Below are 26,858 nucleotides of genomic sequence, written 5' to 3'. Positions count from 1 at the left end.
GAGCCCAAAATGTGCACTGAGAGATGAAGGGAGCAGATGGAACCATTAGATGACATAACATTGGGAAGGGTAAGCAAATAGCGCTTATCAGTTGGAGGGGAGCAGCGAAAACCGGACAAAATCAGCAAGATGAAATGGTAAAGGCAAAAGTGTCAGCCCTGGTGTTTGGGTGCTGTTCCCTGTCTTCTGCCCTCCCAGACAGATCTTCTGTCTTCCTTACATCTTAAGCTACATTCACACAAACAGTTGTTTTTGAGCTGTTCTGTTCAGGCTGAGAAAAACGAAGCAAGGGGCTCAGTGAAGAGGAATATGAACCATTATATGCAAATATTACCAAAATCTTATTCTGCTCTTTTCTGAGCACCCCTGTCTAAATAGGTTTTCCTCTCTAAAGGAAAACTGTAATTCATGAATTTTTGTTCTCTCTCTCTCTTTGTCAATGAATCACTCTCCACGAAACTTCCCAAAACCAGTGAGCAGGTTAACAGCTCCAAATCCAATGTGGATGCACTCTGGGGCAAGCATCTCCTCTTAAAAGGCTTGTTTAAAAAAAAGGTTTTACATAGGCTCCAAAAGGACAGTAGAGATAAGGCTTGTCAGATATGCAACAAGAGGGCGTTGCAAGTGGGGAGGTGCCACCACCTAGAAGACCCATTTCCTGTTGGTCTGAAACAGATGGGATGGGACCTCCAGGAGACGATCTCTTGCCGAGTGCTGTGATTGGTTGGGTATCAAAGGGGTGTGTCTAGGGAGCAAGGTCCCTCCTAGTTGGGGTGAAAGTGGGGAATTTTTTTAAGCTGGCACTGGAAAGAATGCAATGAGCACTCAGTGGGTGCAGAATGCCGTGGTGAGACTCCTTATGGGGTCTTCGCCACAGGATCACATTCATCCAGTTCTATACCAGCTGCACTGGCACCCAGTGGAGTACAGGAGCAGGTTTAAGGTGCTGGTTTTAACTTTTAAAGCCCTATACAGCCTAGGACCCTCATACCTATGGGACCGCCTCTCCTGGTATGCCCCACGGAAGACCTTATGGTCTGCAAATAATAACATCTTGGAGATCCCAGGCCTCAGGGAGATTAGGCTGGCCTCGATCCAGGGCCTTTTTGGCCTTGGCCCTGATCTGGTGGAACGCTCTGCCACAAGAGATCAGGCCCCTGCAGGATTTGACATCTTTCCGCAGGGCCTGCAAGACTGAGTTGTTCCGCCAGGCCTTTGGTCAGGGCTCACTCTGACTCCCCTTCTCTTTTTGTATAAGAACAAGTATGAAAAATTGATCCTGACTTAGGAGGCAATTTAATTATTGTTTTATTTTATACCAAGGTTATATATTTAACGTTAGCCGCCCTGAGCCTGGTTTCAGCCGGGGAGGATGGGATACAAATAAAAGTCGTTGTTGTTGTTGATGTTGTTGTTGTTGTTGTTTATTTATTTATTAATGAAGGTGCTTGCTTGCTCTCAATAGGCAGGGAGTTCCAAAGTGCAGATGCTGCCACACCAGGTGATTGAGTTTTTACAAATGCGGAATGAGTATTATGTGTGTTTGCAGGTGGGATCCCTGGTGTCTCCATTTTAAGAAAGCAGCCTGAGTTTAATGAAAAGAATTCTGCTAGAAAGATGTGGTGCTTCTGTTTAGAGGAGACCCTACCCTGACTTAATGGTCTGATCTGCTCCAAGGTAGCTTTGTCTATGTATTTGAGAGGATGGTGCATCGGCCCAAACCTTGTGAGCTATTTGCCTGTGGATGGGGATGTCAAACCTAGTGGCTTTCTGGCTTCAGGTAAAGCGGATTGTGACAGTCTGAGCACCTCCACCTTACGAGAAAGTCCATGAATTTAAAATATTGCAGCTCATGACTGAAGACATGTTGTGCACCTGTCTCCTTGAGTACACAACAGCAAGGACTATAATTTTCCCCCAAACCTGTATTGTTTCTCAAAGAAGAAATGTTGGCATTTCCCCCCCTCCAGCAGGGGTGAAAGGGTCTAGCTTTTAAACAACGCTCCGTGCTTTCTATCACTCTTTTGCTTCATTTTAAATTGGGTAAACCTTTTGGTGCAATTTATCCCAGATATACCCTTTTAAGATGCTTTTTGGGTTTTTGTTTTTTAAAGAAGAAGCTTGCAGCTAAAGACTTACACATTTTAAATTCAGTGCTTGTAAGTGGCGATATGAAATCCCTAAGGCAGGCCGAAATAACTGATATTAAAACCTTGCAAATGTGTGTGTTTGCTGCATTCTGTTGTTTTTCTTATTCCGACGGCGGAGCAAAGCCTCTGCGGCTGATGGGCGGGAGGGGAACTGGGGTGGGGAGGTGCAGGTTAGGGAAGGGGGGGGGCGATGCAAACCTCCGGGGCCCATTAGACTTAACTTGTTTACTGCATTGATATCTATATGTTAAATGACAAGAGAGTTCAGATTATTGAATAATTTAAAATTCAGCTCTAATTGGTGTCATATGACCTGGAAAAGGCCATGGATGACGCCAGGAGCATGCTGTGAAACGCTAATAAATAATTCATAAATGAGATCATTCATTTGCCTGGATGTCTTGTTAAATGCAGAAGTTTGTAAGTAATAACGGATGATATAACACCTGTAAGTATTTAGTTCATATGCTGGAAGGTAATCTACCTTGATGATCTTCTAGCAGAAAGCTGCCAGAGTGTGTGAGTTAATTGCGCTGGGGAGAATGCACTCCATTTATTCGGGATGGGGCTTTGGCAAAGATTAGCTTGCAGCTGTTGCATTTTGCATTCCCGATCAGCCAGCCGACGGCTCGGCGCTCGCAGGCCCCCGGACTTAGCGATGCAGCCCGCCGTTCACCTGCCCTTCTTTTGCGTGAACTCCAAATGCACTGGGAAATGGCGGCAACCTGATCTGCTCACAAATAGTATTGTTTCTGAAATATTTATCTAGGTCTTGCACCGCCGAGCCCTCTGTAAAACAAAGGGCAGGAGTGGTGGGGAGGTGAAATTGAAGTCATAGCTGCTCCGTTATTTTTTTATTTATTTCTGTCGTCGTTGCATGTTGATAAAGCCGGCAACACGCTGAATTCTAATTTCTGCACCAAGCACTGTCAAGGGAATGTTTTTGTTGTGTGAGAGAGGTCTGTGCCATGGCTGACAGGAAAGGCAAAACATCAGCGGTCTGGTTTTCCATGTGGCACTTGAGGTTGGTATCGCTGCATGCGCATCATTGTGCTCTCAGTGAGGGAGCCCTCCTTTCGTTTTGCCTCTCCCGAGGCAACATACCGTATATACTCGAGTATAAGCCGACCCGGATATAAGGCGAGGCACCTAATTTTAGGATAAAAATCTGGGAAAACCTATTGACTCGAAGATAAGCCAGTTCACCACATCACAAACCTGGTGGTGGTGGCAGCGGCGGAGGAAGAACAAGCAGCCCTTTTGGGCTGCTTTCGGGCTGCTCGTCCCTCCGCCGCTGCCTCTGCCACTCACAAGAGCAGGCATAGGAGCCGTGGTTGTGAGAGACACAGCGCAGTGCCTCTCCCAACCTCAGCTCCTGTGCCTGCCCTTGCGAGAGGCGGGCAGCGGCGGTGGGACCAGCAGTGAGAAAGGGCTCCCTTCAGGCTGCTCATCCCTCCGCCGCTCGCCTCACTCGAGTATAAGCTTAGCGGGGCTTTTTCAGCATTAAAAATGTGCTGAAAAAGTCGGCTTATACTTGAGTATATACGGTAGGAAACTGCCTTTATATGGAGTCATAGCACCGGTCCACCTAGTTCAGTATTATGCAGAGAGCTCCTCTCTGGATTTTCAACGGTGACCCTACCTGGAGACATTTGGGATTGAACTTGGAGCCTTTGCATGAAAAGCAAATGCTCTATCACAGAAGTACAGGACTTTCCTATCCGCATAGGGCTTGGCTTGCTTAAAGCCAACTTTATACCGCCTTCCTGGTTGGAAAGGGGGACATGTCTTCTGAAATATTCCCAAGCTACAGTACCAAAGAAGCATACCCAGCGGCCCTTAAGGAGCACACCAAGCTAGCCATGCTGCCACGAGGAGAGTGGGATGCTGCACTGAGAGACCCCGGCCCCTGTCCTGTGATGTCCTGATGTCCCACAAGTCTGGAAGAGGGGGCATTCTTGCTTCATGCACAGGCCTCCCGGGAGAAACTCATGCCACATCTGAAACCTTGTGCAAAAGCAAGTGTCTGCTGCCCTATCTTTCAAATCTGCAGCATGAAGAAATTGTGGAGTTGCATGGTTCGCCCCCCACCCCAGCCTTGTATGTAGAATCATAGAATCATAAAATCATAGAATCATAGAGTTGGAAGAGACCACAAGGGCCATCGAGTCCAACCCCCTGTCAAGCAGGAAACACCATCAGAGCACTCCTGACATATGGTTGTCAAGCCTCTGCTTAAAGACCTCCAAAGAAGGAGACTCCACCACACTCCTTGGCAGCAAATTCCACTGTCAAACAGCTCTTACTGTCAGGAAGTTCTTCCTAGTGTTTAGGTGGAATCTTCTTTCTTGTACTTTGGATCCATTGCTCCGTGTCCGCTTCTCTGGAGCAGCAGAAAACAACCTTTCTCCCTCCTCTATGTGACATCCTTTTATATGAAAGAGACACCTCTGTCTCTTTCCTGGTTTCTGTGAAATAGAGAGGATCCAGGTGTGTGTGCAAAGAGAGAGGTGCAAGTGAGCATTAGGATGGGATGAGAAGAGCTAAGCAAATCCAAAACTTGGGTTCTGGGACCTTTCAAACACCTATTGTTTTTTGAGGCCCTTGGGTCAGAGGACTCTTAAAGTATGGAGGCCTTTCCAGGTCATGGGCAACACAAATGAATGCCCAGAGCGCTGCAGAGGTTTTCTCCCCCCCCCCCCCCCAGAGTAGCCAATACTCTGGCAAGTATCTGATTTGAAGAGGAATGAGTATAGTAATTCTTAGGCAGGAGATTGTTTCCTAAAACATAAGTTGGCCCCTGCATCTTTCAAGTGTTGTCTCACCCTTAAAGGCACCTTCCCATATATGTGGTGGGAGTGTGTTGTTTTTAAGATTTCTGAGCTTGATTTTTCCCACTGTCATCTTGTACCCAATTCAATGTTAGCCTTGTTGTTGATGGGAAACGGTATCAATCCAAATGTCAAGCGTAAAGAATTGATCTTCTTACTTATGTGAACAGCGACACAAATAGTTGCTTCCCATTGGGAAAAAGCACCTCCTCCCACTACGGAAACTGGGACCCAATATGTGTGGATATAGCACCTACAAGAAATATGATTTTATCTCCATATGGTCTCAATTTATATTGTTTATTAATCTCTCCCCCCCTCCGTTACAGCAGCCACTATGAGGAAACTATTTTAATGCTTTAGTTTGATGTGTACCCTGTGGATACGAACTAAAATTGTAATATAAAAGATTCTCCAAGTCTGTTTTGATGCCGTGTGGATGTTTGCATGCAAGACTTAACATTTATCTTGGAAGACAACCCTTTGTGTTTGATAACTGTTTTTAAATTTTTTAATAAAGTTTGTAAGAAACAACAATAACCTAAGTTGAAAATCGTTCTCAGTGTCACCTCAGAAGCCATTTTGAAAATGGGTGTCTTGCACCCTTGGGCCTCGGTTGGAAGTATCCTTAGCATAGGAGGTGAAAGCAATTAATGACAGCGTATTGCTCTTACAATAATTATTTTAAAGCAGGCAGAAAGCAGGCACCCATCACGTAAGCTGTGGATTTCTCTTTGGCAGAGATTCGTTCTCTGTTGCCGTAAGAGATTCCTTGTAAGCCACACGTCTTCACTCCTGCCGATCGCTCTGTGCTAAACGAGAACAATGCAGCGTTGTTACTATTACCTTCTCATTGTCTCACCCCCCCTTGCCTTTCTTTTTTGTATGGCACACTTGAAATACAGCAATCATCATCATACATCATTCATGAGCAACAATGGCACTTTATCTCCTGCTAAGAAAATAGGCAACTAACCTTTTTACGTGGTTATCTGCCTTATTTATCTTGGGGTATTAATATCGGCAATCTCTGTCCCATCTAGGTGCTTTGTAATGATTAATCTTAGACTTTTTTTTTTGTAATGGAGATTTCAGTAAAAGATTGGGCAATAAAAGGAATGAGTCTGAATGCCAGATATCTTTCACTTAAGTTTTAATTCTGCATATTCTTCTAAGTAAATTCTTTCCTAATAACTCTTTCAACAAAAGATTGGCATAACTATCTTGATAGCTTAACAGCAGCCTGTTGCACAGTGTCAGAAATGCACCTGGCGATGAGGGGTAACAAAAATGCTTCCCTTAGAGAGGAGGATAAAGGCAGGCAAGACTACCTTAGACTTTGAATAGTGCTTGAGAAATAAGTAATAGTTTATTCTTGACTTTCTCCGACACTTGCCAAAAACGTGGAGTTTGGACCGAGTGCCCAGCTGCATGCTGTAGCCTAGGAGCTGCACTTAATAGGAGCTTCTTGCGATTTTCGACTTCTTGGCAAAGCACCCCGGAGAGAGCCAGAGCTCCGTGGTGGGACAATCACGCTGTGCACAGAGTGCACCATGTTCAATCTCAATTCAATTCAAGCATCTCCAATTCACAGCAAGTGAACATAAAGGCCTCTGCTCGGCATCCTGGAGTACCAGTCAGAGCAGGCAGTGCGGGACTAGGTAAAGGTAAAGGGGCCCTTACCATTAGGTCCAGTCACAGCCGACTCTGGAGTTGCGGCACTCATCTCGCTTTATTGGCCGAGGGAGCCAGCGTACAGCTTCCGGGTCATGTGGCCAGCATGACTAAGCCGTTTCTGGCGAACCAGAGCAGCGCACGGAAACGGCGTTTACTTTCCTGCCAGAGCGGTACCTATTTATCTACTTGCACTTTGATGTGCTTTCGAACTGCTAGGTTGAAAGGAGCGGGGACTGAGCAACGGGAGCTCACCGCGTCGCAGGGATTCGAACCACTGACCTTCTGATCAGCAAGTCCTAGGCTCTGTGGTTTAACCCACAGCACCACCCGCGTCCCTAGTGCGGGACTAGATATATATTAAAAAGGTAAAGGACCCTGAACGGTCAAGTCCAGTCAAAGGTGACTATGGGGTAGCGGCGCTCATCTCGTTTTCAGGCCAAGGGAGCCAGAGTTTGTCCACAGACAGCTTTCCAGGACTAAACCACTTCTGGCGCAACGGAACACCATGACGGAAACCAGAGCGCATGGAAAGGCCGTTTACCTTCCCATTGCAGCAGTACCTATTTATCTACTTGCACTGGCCTGCTTTCAAACTGCTAGGGTGGCAGGAGCTGGGACAGAGCAACGGGAGCTCACCCCGTCATAAGGATTCGAACCGTCAACCTTCTGATTGGCAAGCCCAAGAGGCTCAGTGTTTTAGACCACAGCACCCAGTGCTGAGCCAAACCACGCCTTTAGCATGAAAGAGAAAACAGTGTTCCTCCTCCTCTGGTCTCCCTGCTGCTGTGAACCAAGCTATGGTTTGACTTAGCAATGAGTTTGAACCCAGACTCATGGTTTGTCTCACCCCAGGCAAACCCTGAGTAGTAAGCCATAAAACAAGCCTAGGCTACAGATGAGACTGAAATGGGCCCATATTCAAAACCACCTTCATCCATAAAGACCCTGGTGATCTATCTCCCATGATTATTGGGGGGTGGCGGAGATAGAAACCTATGCCCTGAGCTTATTGGACAAAGGAAATGCTACAAATCTGAAAAAGGGGCCTTAAACTGCTCAGGCCACCTCTTTCCATATGAACCTACCTGGACCCTGAGATCATCTTCTGAGGCCCTTCTCTGTGTGCCTCCTGCACGTGAGGTCCAGAGGGTGGCAACACAAGAACAGGCCTTCTCTGTGGTGGCACCCCATTTGTGGAAAGCTCTCCCCAGAGAGGTTCTCTTGGCACCTTCATTGTATTCTTTTAGACGCTGGGCGAAAATGTTCATCTTCAACCAGGCCTTTGACTGATTAATGTCCTACAGCCATTTAAATGTGTCAGTGGGAAGGGGATGGGTTATTGTTTTGCTGTTTTACTTATTTTTGTCCTGTGTTTTATTCTGTGAACTGTCCTGAGATCTTACGATGAAGGGGGTACATTCCCCTGAGGAAGTGTAACCCTTGAGCATTGTGGGAAATGTTCTTTGCCTCTAGGAAGCTGATAATTCGGGCCATGTGGGTCAACCAGGTTCAGTGGCTGTCCATGGTTTCGGACAGGGAGTCATTCCCAGCCCTCCCCCTTCCGAGAACATTGGGTGTGTTTGATGCTATAAGTTGTGATAGAGAAGGGGCTGTCAGGCTGTTGTTACACACAGTTTCAGAACAACGTTTTAAGGTTTTCCTGTCCATACTCTCCATCAAAACATTCTTGCTGTCTTTGTAGACCTTGGATTCTGTGCTTAAACACACTTAAAGGTTGGGAAATTCCTTACACAAATCCAGTCTGAAACAGTTTTGGTCCAATATTGTTCCTGGAAATAAATGCTCAGATTTAAAGAGCGCTTTGAGCATCTATTGCAAGCCTTGGGGATGGCTCATCCAATGCCGTTGTTTAACTTCAGTGAACTATGGTGCAAGAGTGCTCTGTGGTACATATTGGGATTTTTAGTGCCCGTTAACATACATGAACTGTGGGCCCAGTCGGGTCGCCTCCGCTCCCTACATTTTGGATTGGGTCAACAAATGCAAATTAACGTGTCTTTCTAGCTCCGGAGTTTTATCAGTCTCTCATCACCAGCCCAACTTAATTGGAAAAAGAAATCACTTATGTGGCAGGATTTAAACGTGTTTTGTAGTTGAATGACAGCTTTTGATGTAGAACCGTATTTTACAGGAAGTGGTCTAGTTCTTTATCAGTGTTTCTGTAAGGATATTTCAAAAACTCTCATCAAATTTCCAACAGTAAGTAATATCCCATTCAGCGCAAGGTGAAATGTTTTACATCAAATCCCCTGCTGTGTAATGGCCAATCAGACAGTATTTATAGTGGCTGAATGGATTTCTTGGCTCTGTATTCAAAATTAAACATTTTCAGACATTAACATTTAATGCTTTTTTGCCACACTTCAAGTTGATTTTATGTAACCCTAGATACTCGCAACTCCTTGATAGGCTGAAGTACCTTGTTTATGCCCCAAATCCTGCAGGCAGTGGTTTTTATATTTATTGTACCTGTGTAGACGGAATTAAATTGCAGATTTGATAGCATATTCCTCTCTTCCACTTGAAACCCATTTTCTGTTGAGTTGCGTTAGGTGTCAGTCATCAAACCGCTGCAAGTTTACTGGTGCTGGTACAAGTTTTCAACGCTGTGAGCCAGCGATGAGAACTAGAATAGAAACAATTAAACATATTTTAAATGGAATTTTTAAAAATTAAAGTGGGTTGGTTTTTGTTTTTGCCTTGTAGATGTCCAACCATAGAAGCCTTTGTCAACCTCTGTCGTCTTCGGAACTGGATGGATCCTACCTTAGCATTGCTCGGTCACAGGCCTTATACAAGAACAACAGAATGGCACGTGGAAGTCCTACCCACATACCTGTGTCTCAGTCTTGCAGGAACAGTCATACTCATCAAGCTGCAGCCCAGGGTCTTCGCCAAGAAGAGCGGAACGAGTTCATGATGGGCAATGGGTTGCATGGTAAGTGCAACAACGTGGTCTCGCCAACGAGGCAAAAGTTGCCTCCCCACAAGAAAGCAACTCCTGCCGCGGAGCAGAGGAGAAACAGCTGTCCCCTTCAGACTTGCTCTTTCCACAAGAAACCGGGTAGCTCGGATCATGGTTCTTGCCAAGAGGGCTGCCACCTTCCAAAAATGCACCCCGGACCACATTGTGAATCCTTTGCCTGTTGCTCATGCCCGTCGCATACTCCTGGACTGAACGGCAGCACGAACTTGAGACCCAAAGAAATGGAGCGTGGTAAAAGGTTGTCGGAAGAAAGGAGGAAGCAGCTGCTGCTTCAGAAGATGGAGCTGGAAATCGAGAAAGAACGCCTTCAGAATCTGTTAGCCAAGCAGGAGGCAAAACTGCTGCTTCAGCAACAGCAGCTCCACCAATCCAGGCTTGACTACAATCGGTGAGTTTGGGGAGGAGAGTTGGAAATGGGACTTCTGCTTGAGTTCTGTTGGGGTTTATGGAAGGCGGGTGGGTCTGTTGACATCTTTCTTAGGCCAATATCTGGTGCTGGGTTGTTGTTGTTTAGTCGTGTACGGCTCTTTGTGACCCCCTGGACCAGAGCACGCCAGGCACTCCTGTCTTCCACTACCTCCTGCAGTTACTCATGTTTGTAGCTTCTATGACACTGTCCCACCATCTCGTCCTCTGTCGTCCCCTTCTCCTTGTGCCCTCAATCTTTCCCAACATCAGGGTCTTTTCCAGGGAGTCTTCTCTTCTCATGAGGTGGCCAAAGTATTGGAGCCTCAGCTTCACGATCTGTCCTTCCAGTGAGCACTCAGTGGTGCTGGGTTAGATGAGCATTTCTTAAACTCCTCTTCAGGCCACAGAAGAACTCATAAAACACAACAAGCTTTCTAATTTACCAAAAGACATTAGTTCCACAAAGATGTGTGATCTGCCTTAATCATCTGCGGCGTCATGGGAACAATTTGGTTAAAGCTACATTGCAAATGGCTCAGATACTGTGGTAGTTTAGCATTTTCAATGATGGCATCGAGGAATACGATGCATTGCGAGCCTCTTCGAGATTCTGAGCTCCATCAGGCTCGTTCTGCGTGGGGGATTAATTCTGCTGATCTAAAAAGAGGATGTCGCTGTACTTCAGTGAACTCCCACTCTCTGGTGCCCATAAGCAAACATCCTATGCCCAACTGCAAGGTCTCAGAGAGTTGCTTCAGCCATTTAAGGCAGACTTTAGCAGTTGTTTCCTTCTGTTTGCCCCATCACTGCTATTAAGCATGAAAAAGATTGAAGGCAGTTCAAAGCTAGTTGAAACATGGAAGCTGGGAGTTGTACTGGGGAAGCGTAGAAGCGATCTGGCTGTGCAAGTAGAGATCCATTGAGAAGGGTGGGTGGGTGACTTCTAGGTGCCCTGTAGAGAGCAGGGGTAGACAACTGACTTGTGGATTGAACTTCACACCATGTACCCAGCTGGCTCTGACCTGACATGATTTCTAATCTCTGCCTGAGTTATTCGGAGAGGTTCCACGTTTTATGTAGTAGTTACATTTGCTGTGGGTATGCTGATGTTATACTGGTTTTCCCCACAGCAAATTCTTAAGATGTGAATGACAGGCATGCATGCCTAAACACCTGCGTACCCTCACCTGAGAGCCCTGATTTGTGTTGTGGTTTCCCAGTGCATGTATATGGATGTTGAAGGACGCACATCTGTCATTCACACTTTAAGCATTTGCGGCAGAAAACACCAGCACGCCCACAGCAAACACAATTGCCACTTACAGCACAGAGCTACTCTTGAGTTGGGTACTTGAGTGTGAGGCAGAAAGGGGAAGGAATCTCAGAGGTGCTGGAAGATTATTTATTGCCCGATGTGTTTCGAGTATTATAGCTTTCCTCAAGGGAGGTTTTGATTTCAAAGAGGTACCAAAACCGACCTCCATACCATCTCATCACAAAATAACCTGCATCCGATGGCTTCCTTCCTTTTCTTTACTTTTTGTGTGAGATAAGCTTGTAATTCATGTGTTTTGGAAGCTTGGTTGTACTGAGGCCTCTGAGACTTCAAGACATGGAACCATCGTATTTTTCAAGCTTATCTCCATAACAGTCTAGCATAGAATTTTGTTTTGGAGGATGGAGAAGTACAATGGCAATAAATCCCCAAAACCAAGGAGAAATAGTGTTGTGAACTGCTTAGTGTGTCCCCTTACTTTAAACACTAACTTGAGATCTTTAAGACAAATTATGTTCGCAGAGGTCCACCACTTTTGACTTCCCTTACAAGCCAGACATTGTAATTGCCACCATCTCCTTGCTTCCTGCAAGTCCCCTCTCTCTCTGTGTGAGGACTTGTAGCCATTTGTCTCCTCTTGTCCCAATCCACTGAGGAGGCCCTTTTGGTTGTTGCCAAATAAATACCTGGGCCACAGCGATGTGTAATAGGGCCTTCTTGGTGGTGGCCCACTCACTGTGGAATGACCTCCTCCTTGATGTTAGGCAGGTGCTGAGAATCGTTCATTTTCAATACCAGGTGAAAATACCAGGTGAAAATTGAATATTCAGCAGTAACTTTATATTGAGATTGACAAATGGTGTGGGATGTCGTATAAAAAATGGATTGTGGGTCTTAGATGTTTTAATTATTCTTTTGGTCACTTTTAGTAGTTTTGTGGCCTGCCCCGTGCTCATTTCATGAGGAAGGGGCTTTGCTGATTCTCACCATTTGTCCCACCTTCAGAAGCCTTGTGGGAAGTGAAACAATACTCAGCCTCTTGTTCTCTAGACACAGGCCAAGAAAAGTCTTTCTCAACTCATCTTAGTTTCTTTAATGTGAGGTGCTGGGACCTCACATTATATCAAGGATTGTCACATGGAGGATGTTTTCTCCTGCTCTGGAGGGTAAGACTCAAACCGATGGCTTCAAATTACAAGATTCTAACTAAACACTTGGAGGAACTGGCAGTAAGAGCTGTTTGGCAGTGGTATGGTCTTCCTTGGGAGTTTGTGGATGGCCATCTGTCATGGATGCTTTAATTGAGATTCCTTCATTGCAGGGGGTTAGACTAGATCAGTGTTTCCCAACCTTGTGCCTCCAGATGTTTTTGGCCTACAACTCCCATCATCCCTGACCACTGGTCTTGCTAGCTAGGGATGATGGGAGTTGTAGGCCAAAAACATCTGGAGGCACAAGGTTGGGAAACACTGGACTAGATGACCCTCAGGCTCCCTTCCAACTCTACATTTCTTTGATTCTATGACCTTCTGCAATCAAAACGTATTGATTACTGCTGAGCTGAGGAGTCTCCTGTGCCATTTTATATGACATGACCCGTCCTTTGGTTTCTCCATCTGCAGAGTTATCTGTTGAATTCCTTCTAAGAGTTTGTTCTAGTCTCAGGTTGGAGTAAAAGGTGGTGACTTGGCCAAGCCTGACCAGTTATTTTTCATATCTAAGCAGGGATCTTACTATGGGTTTGCCATATATATCACACACACACACACACACACACACAAACCTACATCTCCAGCTACTTCAGTGGCTCTTTTCATGACTCCCTTTGCAGTAGCTGTCTATGTTTTCATGACTGGGCATCATGCAAAAAAATGGAGCATCTCTCTCCCCACACCCCTAAACCCATTTGGAATTGAAATCAGACCACGCTTGAGTTTAAGGCAGTCCTTGATCCCTCTTTAGGGATCCTCTTCCACAGAGTAGTGTGCTTGCTAGATGAACTAGGCAGGGCCAATGCTCCAGTGTCACAGCCATGCTCTTTTTCTCCATGCAAGTATAACCATGTAGAGGAGACTGCCTGAAGGGGCCCTCTGCCCTCTTTCCCTTCCCAAACTTAACTTGGGGGGGGGGGAGCAGCAGAGGAGAGGGGACTCCAGACACCAATAAATACATAAAAGCTCAGGATGAGGTCCCATTCTGTGTCAATGGCCAGCAAGGACAGAGTAGCTCCCAAGGTTCCCTCCCTGATCTCTTCTTTTGTCTGTAAGATGCTGTTCAAAAGCAAGCTGTGTTGCTTTGGCTGTTAAAATGCCTGTTTGATCAGAGGCAATCAGAGCTGTGTACTTTAGAAGACTACTGGGGTCACAAACAAAGGTGAAGAACTAAGTAGGAGCAGATGGATTTTTAATGATCAAATATCTCTAATCCATGCATATGTTCCTGCTAATGGAGGAAGAAAAGGAAGGCCTGAAGTCTGTGCGAGGCAATGTTGTTGTTTTGAAAGTCGTTCTTGGAGTGCTCTGTGGGGCATCCACTGCCCAACGACGGGACTCTTAAATGCCTCTGCAATTACGCTTTTCTTATTGTGTATCCTCACATCTGCTGCATCCAGCTTCTGCTGAGAAGATTGCACGTTCTGTAAAGTGCTGGTTGGCAGAAAAGCTGCAAAAGGAAGACCAGAGGCATCCTTTACTGTCTCCGCTCTGCTCCTTCCCATGTATTGATTAATTTAAGTTCATGGAGGATAGATGGGTCTCTCAACAGTATTAGCCATGATAGCTAAATACAACCTCCATCTTTGGAGGCATGAAAACTTTTTTCTTTTTCTTTTAAGGTTTTGCTAGGCAGTCACGACTTTCAGCCCCGCTAAAGTGCACCAATACGACCTAAATGCCTGCAGAGACTAGCTGAGAAACACAACATTTTTCTTTTCCTTTTGGCAAAACCCAGCTCTCCAGCTTGTCTCGATGCTCTCTGTTTGTGTGTGTGCTAGCTAGCTAGTTGTAAACAGAGGCTTGTATCCAGAGTAGTTCTGCCACTTGCACAACGAAACTGTTCCCCCCTCTCCTCCCCCTAAATCTGTTGTGGGTTTCCCTTCAGCCTTCCAGAGCAGATGTGGGGAGGGTGTGGGGCAAGGAGCTGGGGAAAGTTCCATTACAAAAGGATAAACCCTAAAGAAACGAGAGCATTGGGTGCCACCCAATAGAAAGGCACAGCTGCCAGACCCCATGATAGCAGTAATGGTGTCGGAAGAAGAGCCTTGTAGCTGAATCGGACTAAAAATCCACATAGTTCAGCACCCTTTTTTCTACACTGGCCAGCCAGGTGCGTCTGAGATGCCCACAACACACAAGACATGAAGTCAATAGTTCTCCTTCCTTTTTTAAAAACAAACAAACCCAGAGATGCATTTTAAATAAAAGAACATTTTCTACTCATGTAAAAACACACTGATTCCCAGACCATCTGTGGGCCGGATTTAGAAGGTGATTGGACCTTAGTTTGCCCACCCATGTTCTAGTTAATAATGGCAAGTTCAACACGTTCTTACCTAAATCATCTTACCCTCTTTAAAGCCATCTAACCTATTTGTGGCCTCAGTTGCACGTTCCATAAATTGCTATTTCTATTATAAAATGGTATTTTCTTTTCTGGGTTAAATTTATCAAAAGGTGGAGGGATGGAAACAAAACCATTCTTCTGTCTGGAATGTTGCGGTATGAATGGAGCAGACATTCTTTGCAAGTTTGCCCAACTGGCAATACATTTGCGGAACTCGCCGATCGCAAATTCAGAATTCAAAAGCCCGCTTCCGATGCCCTCATCCAGTGACTCCTTGAGCAATTGAGAGATCTGGTGGGCAGGCACACAGCACTGCTTTCGACCTCAGTACCTGGCACTGCTGCTTTGTGACTGCATCAAGGAGTATTCGTGGAACTGCCCCCTCCATAGAAAACAATGTAGGATTCTAATAAATCTAAGGGTTTTTTTTGGCTTGGAGGCCGATGGCTCATGCCTAGGCGTGTCTATTCAAACATAAGTCCTGTTGACGTCAAGGGCACTTACTTCCAGTTAAGTGTGGGTAGGATTGCAGTTTAAGTGTTTAATTTACTTGTTGTGTAAAGGGGGAAAGGAAGAGAAGGGGCGAAGGTTTGGCTGCTCAGCACCGTGCATGTTTACCGTGATATGTGGCTCTTCTCTCCCCACCCCAGGTTTAAAGGCCAGCCTCCTAATTCGGAAGAACTGCTCATTGATGAAGTGCTGATGAGACCAGCCGGCTTGGCCCCAGTGATGAATGGCACTTGTGGGGGCCTCAGGTAATACCTTGGTCTTGTGCTCCTCTGTTAAGCACTTTCATGTGTCAGTATATTTTATGATTTGTCTAAAGGGCTTTACAGAATGCTAAAAAACATATTTTCTTTCACCTCTTCCTCCCTTCTCTCGGATTAAATGCTTCAAGCCAAAAAGAATGGAAGTAACATCGTGGGATGACAATATAGTCAATAAAGGCAGTGGGGTGGTGGGCTTCTGTCCTTGAAAGTAGACCTTGAGAGCCTGCATTAAAGGCAGTCACTTAGGGGCTCTCAGATGAAGCTCAGAGGTGAAGCAGGATCAGGCCAGGGCATCAAAGAAGCCAGGAAACCAACCAAGGCAAGGTTTGAAACAGACATTCATTGGAGACGGCAAGCTTAAGAGAGAGGTTTGAAAGTGGTTCACATGGCACAAAGCCAGGAGGGAGAGAGGGCTCCAAAACAGGCAGCAAACAGGGTGACACTGGAGTTGAAATTCAGCAGAGGTGCTCTGAAAAAGTGTCCCCTGGCAACCTTTCTAGTTTGACCCAGGTCTGTAGTTCTTCAAGTGCGGAAGCAGAGTTCTGTACAGAAGTACTAATAATCACGGGGGGGGGGGGGGGGAGAGGGCGCCTCCTTGAGCCCTACCCTAGGATGGGCAGAGTTGCACAGGGTCTGCCTATCTCTCCGTTAATTAATGCAAATGCAGAACTCCTTATAACAAGTGCCTGCACCGGGAGAGACAGGAGCAATCACTGGGCAGCACTTACTGTGTTTTTCTCATTGGGTGTCATGTGCTTTCATAGCCAAGGTTTTCAATGTTTTCTTTCTGTGTTTGAACACTACGCCTCTCCAGTTCTGGGGCTCTGATTGTAGCCAGCATTGATCTCTGAATCATCCCTCGAGGGCTACCTCAACCTTTGCTGCAGCAACGAATGCAGGGAAAAGTTCCCTTCTAAGTTTGGGCTTCGAGACAGGACTGAGGGACAACCCCTGCAAAGGTCTTGATTCTCCAGGCAGGTGGACGGCTGGATTGAACGCAATTCGGTTTGCTTCTGAGTAAACATGCATCAGCGTGTGCTGCCCACACCGTCATTTTGCTTTCGAAACAAAGCAAGTTGTACTGAACTTGGCATTTTAGTGCTGTGCTCAGATCTGCATGTCTGACTTTGCTTCCTTGTCTTGAAGGTAGTGCCTTCAGTTTCCATTGGTGACCCTTGTCTGACCAATGATCAAATCTGCTTAGAAACTCAGTTCCACAATTGGATGTGTTCGCTTTTCTGTTCCTTACGGATAGGGTTTTCCTCCTTTCTCATGCAGGAAATCTTCCCTGTGCAGATAGATAATGTGTCGCTTCATCATAGAGGTGACCATAAACGGACTTATCTGTGTTTGATTTTGTCCAAAACACAGTACAGTAACCTCAACGTACATGGAGGCTGCATTCTGGGGATAGCGCATAAAACCAAAATCGCATATACCGTATTTTTCGCTGCATAAGACACACTTTATTCCTCCTAAAAAGTAAGGGGAAATGTGAGTGCGTCTTATGGAGCGAATAGTGCTTCACAGGAGAGACGCTGTGCAGAAAGGGAGATGCGAAGCCCCTCTCCTGCGAAGCAGGAGGAGGAACGGAGCCCCTTCTGTTCCTCCTCCCGCTTCGCTGAAGGGGTGCTGCACGGAGACAGTGGCCAGCACTGTGGCCAGACAGTGGCCAGCTTGATGCCTGTGGGAAGCCCACAAGCAGTACATGAGCATCATAGCACCTCTAAAAACTAGGTGCGTCTTATAGAGTGAAAAATACGGTGGTTAGAATACCCCACATGCCCATCTCCTTTCCACCTTATTTATTTATTTATTTTTAAATTGTCGCATGCAGTTAAATGCACATAATCTGCAAGTTACCTGTATGTAATACTTAGAAAACACAAGTATCAAATGTTCCCACTCTTCTAGCGAATCTACTTTCAGCATCTGCAGGTCTTTTGTTAGTGGCAACAGCCCTCCTATATCGAGAAGGGAGAGATAACATAGGGTGTGAGAGAAACAAGACTTAGGGATTCTGTGTGATTGTCTGTCCATCTTTATGTCTCACTTTTCTGATGGAGACATGCAGTCATCTTATAGCATTAGTGTGCAATTGCGCATTCCCGAGTCTCTGTGCCAGCCGGTCGTGAAGTTTGGCAGCAAGACATCGGAAAGTTTGCTTCCTGTATTCATTCATCAGTTCTGCAAAGGTTACCAGATGAATGCGCCCTAAATAATTTAATCTAATGTAAAGCCAGAGGAGGCTAAGACGACAAGTCCATTTGTCTCCTTTATGCATTTGAATATGGAAGTGATGTTTGCTTCAGTCTCTGAAAAGGGTGCATGTGATTATTGGGGCTGGAGAATGATGCTGTGCAGCTGGACTGTGTCACTGAAATGCCAAAGACTTTTCTTTCTTTTTTTGCTATTTGAAAAACAAAACACAGAAATAATCAAAAAAAGAAGTTATCTCTACCTTCTGGTTGACATGAACTCCTGGGGTGAAAACTTGAATGTTAATTCTCAGCTAAGCAAGGCTCCACTTAAAAGGAGGAATTTTTTTGTTTGTGCTGTTCTTTGTTTTGCTTTTTTTTTAAAAAAAAAAGGGTTAAAAGTATTCAAAATATTAAACTTGCTCAAGCGAGACATTAGAGTTTCGAAAGAAAATAAATGATACAATCAACACCCGAAAAACATATTTTTTTATAATTAACTGCTCATTTTGACTTAATTATCTACAATTACCAAATCTAATTGCAATTTATTTTCTATTATCTGTGGGAAGAATAGCAGGCAAGGGGACGTGCCTGCCGGGCGATGTGCACAAGGGCAAGAGGAAAGGTCCCAAGAACATGCAGGCTTCTCAGTGGGGACCCCAGAGGCAGGCAGGTGCGGAGGGTGGTGGGGCTCAGCATTTGGAAGGCAAAATGGCCTTTGTGTGGAGAGTGGCATCTCGTTGGCTCTCGGAGAGCATCTTTTTAAAGCTATATTATTATTATAAATTATTATTTTTATTTATACCCCACCCAACTGGCTGGGTTTCCCCAGCCATTCTGGGCGGCTTCCAACAAAATATTAAAATACAATATTCCACCAAACATTAAAAGCGTCCCTAAACAGGGCTGCCTTCAGATGTCTTCTAAAAGTCTGGTAGTTGTCGTTCTCTTTGACATCTGGTGGGAGGGCGTTCCACAGGGCGGGCGCCACTACCGAGAAGGCCCTCTGCCTGGTTCCCTGTAACTTGGCTTCTCGCAATGAGGGAACTGCCAGAAGGCCCTCGGAGCTGGACCTCAGTGTCGAGGCAGAACGATGGGGGTGGAGACGCTCCTTCAGGTATACTAGACCGAGGCTGTTTAGGGCTTTAAAGGTCAGCACAAACACTTTGAATTGTGCTTGGAAACGTACTGGGAGCCAATGTAGGTCTTTCAAGACTGGTGTTATGTGGTCTCAGTGGCCGCTCCCAGTCACCAGTCTAGCTGCTGCATTCTTGATTAGTTGTAGTTTCCGGGTCACCTTCAAAGGTAGCCCCATGTAGAGTGCATTGCAGTCCAAGCGGGAGATAACTAGAGCATGCACCACTCTGGCGAGACAGTCCGCGGGCAGGGAGGGTCTCAGCCTGCGTACCAGATGGAGCTGCTAGACAGCTGCCCTGGGCACAGACTTGACCATGGACAGCTGTGAGTCCAAAATGACTCCCAGGCTGTGCACCTGGTCCTTCAGGGGCACAGTTACCGCATTCTGGACCAGGGAGTCCTCCACACCCGCCTGCCTCCTGTCCCCACAAAACAGTACTTCTGTCTTGTCAGGATTCAACCTCAAGCTACCCAGAGGGAGACTTCTGCGGGCAAGTCTCATTTCAGTTTCACATCAAGCCGTTTGTTTGCAAAAGCTGAGACCTGCCCCACCCATTTGATCTTCTTCATTTACTTTTGTCATGGGATCATTTTGTTCTTTCTCCAGTTAACCAATCAACCAACCAGCTTTAATCAATGTTGCCCATTCCATCTATGTCTTAGTATCTCACAGTGAGATTTGGGGCGGATAATGATTTGGAAGGCTGCTTCTTTCCTTGATGCAGCCAGGTTAGCCAGCCTTGGAGCACAGCCTCTCCTAACCTGCTGCCTTCCAGACATTTTGGACTACAAAACCCATCTGCCACAGCCAGCATGGCCATTTGGGGGGGCCACAAAGTTGAGGAAAGCTTCTTTACAGCATAAGTGGGGAACCCCACATCCAGGGGCCAAATGTGGCCCTCAAACTTCTTCCCAGGCCACCCCTTCTCCCATACTTTTCACCCTCCTTAAGTATTTTTACCTGACTGGCACGTGTCCTTGAACCTCCTTGAATATCTCTTACTTGTTGGGATGGAGAACAGTAAGGTAGGGTGGGTGGTGCATATATAGACACTAGCCTACTGTGCAAAGGTAAAATCTACACTCATGGCCCGCCCACTTTTGAAGATGCTCCTCCCACCACTGGCATGTGGTTCCTGCAAGGTTGCCTAGTAGGAAGTGCAGGCCTTGGGCTGTAAAAGGTCATCCACCCCAGCTTTTGAGGAATAGTTCTTCCGTATTTCTCAGAGTTTGAAGAAATGCCTCATTCAGAGGCATTGATCCATTTAGCTCAGTTCTGTGCTGTCTTGACTGGCGGCAGCTCAGAGTCTTGGGGCAGAGATCTTTCTCCTCCTCTGCTGCCAAAGGGGGACATGAAAAGCATCTCTTTTGCCACTAAACTACTGTCTCTCCGAACATCTTAGCTCAGGGTCCATCTGTTGACTTTGAAGACCTATGCCAGAAATGTATTTCCTGGCCATTAGCCCTTTTAAGATCAGGAGCAGCCTTGCTAGATCAGGTCACAGATCAGAGTTTAGTCCTGTGTTCCACTACGGCCATCATAGTGCCTAACATCCCACCAACATTCACATTTGCTGCCCATAATATCAACAGGACTTTTCCCACAACTGTAAGAGCTAAAAACTCTTTTCAAAAGCTTTAGTTCTCTTGAGGCCAAATCCCATGAGCATTTCGGGTTCTATTCTTGCATGGCAAAGGGCGGTGGCAGTGGCGGGGGAGCTGTGGAGTGGCCGACACTTCTTACCAGAAGGCAGCTTTCTACCACCCCACATCACAGAAACTGCATCTGCTAACGGCCTGCGCCTGTTCGTTCTTATGCACTTGCCCTGCAAGGCCCCGGTTGCAAGAGGCCCTTGAAAATGTTGTCTAAAGCAGAACCACATCCAATTGTATATCTTAAAAAAAGGAAAAATCCATCTCCCCGATGCAGATGTCTGTTACATGCTGAAGTACCCACTCTGTGAGTATTCAGTAAGATCAGTACGCCCAGAACCTGCTTTTGTGCACACTCCTGACATCTGGGAGAGGTGATTTCCCCCCCAGGCAATCTACACTTTGTCTTGATTTTTGAATATGAATACCTTTGCACCGGGAAGGAAAACTGGGTGGGAGAAGAGGTCAGCTGTTTACCTGAGTACCACACAGACAGAGGCTGCGCTAATAATGAAATGGTGCATAATTATGTCTCGCACTTCAGAGATCTCAGCCTTGTGATATTCCCATTCTTCCTCGGACCCAAAGACCTTGGCTACACACCTCATGCTTGGTCATGTCAATAGGGGTAGAAGCCATGGGGCGGGGGAGAAGGGCTTATTCTGTACAAGCCATGTTCACCCCTATTGAATTTCCTTGGGCAGTCAATGAGATTTTACATGCGTCTTCAGTTTTTTTGCACATCTGATTGCCATGTTTGACTCTAGGAAAGCTTCCTTCCCCAGGGCGGGTCACCTAGTACCTGTGAGGTATAAAATACACTGTATAATTTGGAGTGTCTTGGATTTAAATCTTTACGCAAGTGTGGAGATTACTGGGTCATTGTGAAACTGATCGTGCACAGCTTGGCTTAGTGTGCATCATGAACCCCCTTCTCTGTGCAGCATTCTCCTCCAACTGCTGGTATCCCACACTTTTTCTCCTCCCTAGATCCGGAGATTTCCTATGCAATCCTTGTAGCTATCCTTATTTGGATGTTCAAAGCATAGTGTTCATCACTGCAGCTTTTGGGAGTTGATATCTGCTGAAAGAGATACTCAGCATTGCAACGTGGGTATCAATACTCACTCTTACTTCTGCAGGCGCTGCCTTTGGAAGGGAGAGAGCGAAAGGGGTTGGCTGGTCCTAAACTTCCCATCTAACTTGGAGCCACTCAGAGATGGCGCTATTTCTACTTATCCTGGGGAGTGTAGAATGGTCTGGACTGGGAGCAGGGGAAGAAATCTCTAACGAGAATTTGTGCCGGCCCCATTTTGCAGCCTCTTTTTAACATGCTACTTTTGATAGTTTGCTGCTTTAGAAACTTTGGAGACTGAGATGCTTTCCTTCTGCACCTCTTTAAAGACCGCCACATCTTCAAAAACAAATGAAAAATGCTCCACCATTTATTTTGTGAATGAGACAAATTGTGTTGTGCTTCCCTTAAGTTTTAGACTGCACCTATGCCCCTGCTGTCCCCAGCACAGGTGTGCACATCTCACAATTAAACAAAGCATAAGGAAAATGTGTCTTTTCCTCTCCTATGACCATGCGAGGCTGTCCCTCAAAGCACATTGCACAGGAATAGGATATTATACCAATTGTGCTCAGTGGGACCTACTGCCACACTGAGAACAGTGTTTTGTCAAACAGGAACTCCTTTCTATAGCCTAGTTTCTATGTTGAGGGACCCTTCCCATGCATAATTGTTCTTCTTAGAGGAGTTCCTTCTCTCCCCCCCCCCCCCCGGATTATTTGCACCACCTAAATGTTCTCATTTTGGGTATATTGAGGCTCCATCTCACTCCGGAGTGTGATTTCCCCTCTGATATTTTTAGTTAGCTGGAAATGTCAATTGCAGAATTTCATAGCACTTTCCCTCTCTTTGAATGTGCGTTGTTATGGTGATTATTCTGGGAAGGGATGTCGGATCTTTCAGATTTTGTTTATGGTATAGCTGTTCTGAATGTCTGGTAAAAGAAGAGGGTGTGGTGATGCTGGTGGCAGAGGGAATTATTTCTGCTGCTTGTTAAAAACACATTATCGGCAGTTCTTTTATAGCTGAACTTTAGAGGGTGTGTATTTTATACTCACTTTACTCTACCTTTTGTTTCCTAATTTAATCAAGGCTGTCAAATGCAAATGGATGCCTACCTGCAGCTCCTCTTGCCTTCCCCAGAGGTGGAAATATACCCCCCAACCTTCCTGAGCAGCAGCCCCCCCCCTTCTCCCCTGGGCTGGAGATCCTTCCCCCAATATTCCATATGCAGTTCCACCTTGTGGCTCTGCTATTTTACTCTCGGGGCCACCTGTCAATTCTTTTCAATCATGACACACATCAAATCCTGCTATTTCGGCTCTGGGTCTCTTGAGAAGTAGCTGCCAGTTGTGCCAACATTCAGCTGAGGCCGCCAAACTCTACTCTTGTGTGTTGTCTCTGGAGGTGAATTTAATAACACCTTGAACCACCTCGTTGGCTTCATGAATTTACTTGAGTGCAACTTGCTTGCGCTCCCCCTTCCCTGACTTCCTTCTCAGCGGTTTTAAACTGGCATTTTGACAGCCTCAAATGAACCCCTTTTGCAAATTGTTTGCAGGCTTTTTCCTCTCTCCCCTTCTTTAGTTAAGCAGAAATTTTAGCTAACCCGCTTGTCACTATCTCTTCTAACAGCCCGGCATACTTGCCAGTGCCAGATTGGTTTATGTTGATGCTTGTAGCTTTTGGAGAGGAGAAAAACAGAGTGGGAGCCACTTATTTGGTCAATGAAATGTCCCTTAACAGATCTGCACAAAAGTGCAAATGCTGACTTATCGGTAGATACAAATCTGACTTGTCAATAAGTGCTGTATCTCTGCAACAGATGGATGCCATTGCCCATTGTTGCATAACAGATGTCTATATAGTGGATTTATCCCATTACAGCCACAAATAGGCTCAGCAACTGGCGGCCTTTAGCAAAGGGAGGCATTTGCTCTTCAAAGCCTTATGTGGAACTGCTTTCTTCCAATCTAGCATTATTTGCAATCTGGGATGGACTCTTTTCAAATTCTCAAGTGGGCCCACTTCAGTTCCTTGGGAGTCAGAGTCAGACCTTTAGTTACCAACATATTACATAGCGCAATGAGCATATTACATAGGTCATATGACTGCATCTTCTGGCAGGTTTGCCCAATTTGGGCAAGGTTTTTAAGGCTGCAGCAATCAACGTTGATGGTAACCAGATTGCTCATCCATGTAGCAAGGTCTGACCTGTTTGCAAGGTGAAGATTGAAGAAGACCCTAATAACCCTCTGCCTTTGCTTCTTGAGCATTGGTGCTGAAGCTTGGATCAGCCACTGTCTTCTTGGCCTGATCAGATAGGGCTGGAGAGATCACCCATTGCCTCAGTTCACCCATCCTCTGGCACCATTTCCAGCTAAAGGGCCACTTTCCCTTTTGTGCAACTTCATGAGGACTACATGCCAGTGATGGGCGAGGCCAGAGACAAAGGGGAGCAGAGCATTTAAAGTGAGTTTTACCTTGGTACACTTGGCTTGCTTCTACCAGCACTCACACTGCCCTCTCTGTCCTGCACCAACTCAAGCAAGAAGCTTCATCAGAGTTCAAGGATGCTTTGCAGCCAAGCAAAAGCACTTGGGATGGCGAGGTCTTGGGAAGGTTCCTAAAATCACAGACTTGGAAGGGACCCCAGGGGTCATCAAGTCCAACCCCTTCCGATGCAGGTATCTCAGCTGAAGCAGCCATGACAGATGGCCATCCAACCTCTGCTTGAAAACTTCCAAGGAAGGAGAGTCCACAACCTCCCGAGGGTGACCATTCTGCTGTCTAATAACTCTTATTGTCAGAAAATTCTTCCTGGTGTTTAGTCGGAATCTCCTTTGTTGCAACTTGAAGCCATTGCTTTGTGTCCTCCCCTCCAGAGCAGGAGAAAACAAGCTTGCTCCCTCTTCCATGTGACAGCCCTTCAGATATTTGAAGATGGCTCTCATATCTCCTCTTAGTCTCCTCTTTTCCAGGTTAAACATACCCAGCTCCTTCAACTGTTCCTCATCAGGCTTGGTTTCCAGACCTTTGATCATCTTGGTCTCTCTCCTCTGTGCACCTTCCAGCTTGTCAACGTCCTTTTTAAATTGCGGTGCCCAGAACTGGACACAGTATACCAGGTGTGGTCTGACCAAAGCAAAATAGCCTAAGCAATCATCCAAGTGAGAGAGATTTGGAGGGTCATATTAGGCCCCTAGACCTGATGTTCTCTATCTATCCTTGCTTTAGCATGTCCCTGAAATCTTAGAGGATGGCAAGCTTGCCCCCATGGGCACCTGAACGTTACGATTGCCCTGAACCAACTGGAGCATGTTGCTGCATGTGTTTAGATTTTGGGCAGGAAGAACCCGCGTCTTGAATGAAACCGATTGCTCTTGGTTCTCACCTACAACTTGCTGTGCTCATTTAATTCTTGTTTCCCTGCTCGGGAGCAAGGCTGCTTTCAACAAAACAGAGGTGTCTTTAAAATATTCAGCGGAATGAACAAAGCCTCCCTCTCCCACTGTTTCTGTCCTTCACTAGACCATCAGCTCCGTCTTTTCCTCTTTTTGCCACCTTGATCACAACGGTGCTCCAGGACATGAAGTGCTGTGTGCAAGGCAATGCCCAGCCACTTGCAGATACAGAGACTTCAGAGGCTCCTCTCAAAGACTGGGTGCACCCAAAGCTACTTAGGCTGGAGTGGTTGTTTAATTTTATTTTTCAGTGTGCCCCACCTACCATTTTTGACCCAGGTTACTCCTGCAGGGATCTTTCCTCGAGTGCCTTGGTGCTTTGAATTGAGCTCAGCAGCTTTCCATTGGTGCCAAGCCTTTTCCAAACTGTCCATTAAGCTTACAAAAGTGCTAATTTTTTTCCCAGAGCCACACAGAGAAAATGTTAGATTCAGCTTGGCTGATTTGTTCTTCACACTACTCCCATGGTGAAGAGGATTGATTTTTGTGTTTCTTTTGATGTTTGGCTTGCTTTCCTTTGGAATTCAATGCTTTGGGCCTTAATCCTTTAACCTTGAATCTGAGCACCACGGCTTCACGAGGGATAAGGCTTTTTTCCTCTCTCTTTTTTTTTGATGGAGGAATGGACTACCCGTTTGTTATATCGGATCAGCTGGGAGTGGTGATGTAAAACAAGATGGATCTTCAAACAGTTTATTTTTCTGCTATTAAAGGCCTTGTAAATGGGGGTGAGGTTTAGGGAGAAGTGGCTGAGAGACTGAATTGTGTATCAGGAGGTCCCTGGTTCAAATCTCACCTCTGCCATAAACTCACCAGGTTGTGGGGTTGTTGTTGTTGTTTTGTTAGGCTAGTCACACTCAGCCTCTGCCTAATTTCTGGGGATGACAATAATACTGGCTCACCTTACAACACAGACACGGCATTTGTGACCATCCAAATGCCCTGGAGCCCATCTCCAGTTCCAGCAAAGTGTGACCAGTGCTCAGAGATGATGGGAATTGCACCTGGGAGGCTGCATCAATGACATCGTGTAGGGTGATTGCAAAGATTTCACCAAGATTATGTGAATATATTTTTTTGGGGGGGGGGGCATCAACGCTCTATAGAAATGCATACTGTCATACCTTGTATTCGAACAGCCTAGATCTTGAATGTTTCGGCTCCCGAACGATCGAAACCTGGAAGTGATTGTTCTGGTTTTTGAACACTCTTTTCGAAGCTGAACGTCTGGTGGTGCTTTCGCGGCTTCCAGTTGGCTGCAGGAGCTTCCTGCAGCCAATCAGAAGCTGTGCTTTTGTTTTCGAACACTTTGGAAGTCAAACGGACTTCTGGAATGGATTCCATTCGACTTCCAAGGTATGACTGTAGTAGTAACAAAGGAAAAGTGGAACGCCAGTTGCTGTTTCCATCACTGACACATTTCTGTAAAAAATAAAAAAAAAATGTTTTTTATTTTTGCCTGTTTGTTTGTTTATATACCATCCTTTGTCAAAAGACTACCGGGTGGTTTCCAACATAGAACACAAATGCCAACAGATAACATAAAAACCAAAGCAGTTATAGTAACACAAGTTTAATAAGATAACACATAATAGAATGTAGATTCTCATAAAATACTGATTCCCTCTACAACAATAGCCTAAAAGTA

At 45.8% G+C, this 26,858-nt stretch overlaps 1 protein-coding gene and 1 long non-coding RNA gene across 8 annotated transcripts in view; one reads left to right on the top strand and one right to left on the bottom strand.

Moving 5' to 3' along the window:
* Positions 1-26,858, top strand: part of KIAA1328 — a 207,206-nt gene that overhangs the window by 131,545 nt on the left and 48,803 nt on the right. For all 7 annotated transcript variants that reach the window (XM_083702766.1, XM_083702764.1, XM_083702763.1 and 4 more), the window contains 2 exons: positions 9,386-10,053; positions 15,561-15,665. In XM_083702766.1, coding sequence (XP_083558892.1) covers positions 9,386-10,053; positions 15,561-15,665 — 773 coding nt within the window. The remainder of the gene's footprint in view (positions 1-9,385; positions 10,054-15,560; positions 15,666-26,858) is intronic.
* Positions 7,231-26,583, bottom strand: LOC310827237. Its single transcript, XR_014556244.1, has 2 exons — positions 26,335-26,583; positions 7,231-9,305 (listed from the first exon to the last, which is right to left on the bottom strand). It is a non-coding gene; the product is annotated as an uncharacterized lncRNA (long non-coding RNA).

The sequence above is a fragment of the Podarcis gaigeae genome (genome assembly GCF_964106915.1).
Source record: "Podarcis gaigeae genome assembly, chromosome: 11".
Lineage (NCBI taxonomy): Eukaryota > Metazoa > Chordata > Lepidosauria > Squamata > Lacertidae > Podarcis > Podarcis gaigeae.
This window is presented reverse-complemented; position numbering and strand designations above follow the sequence as displayed.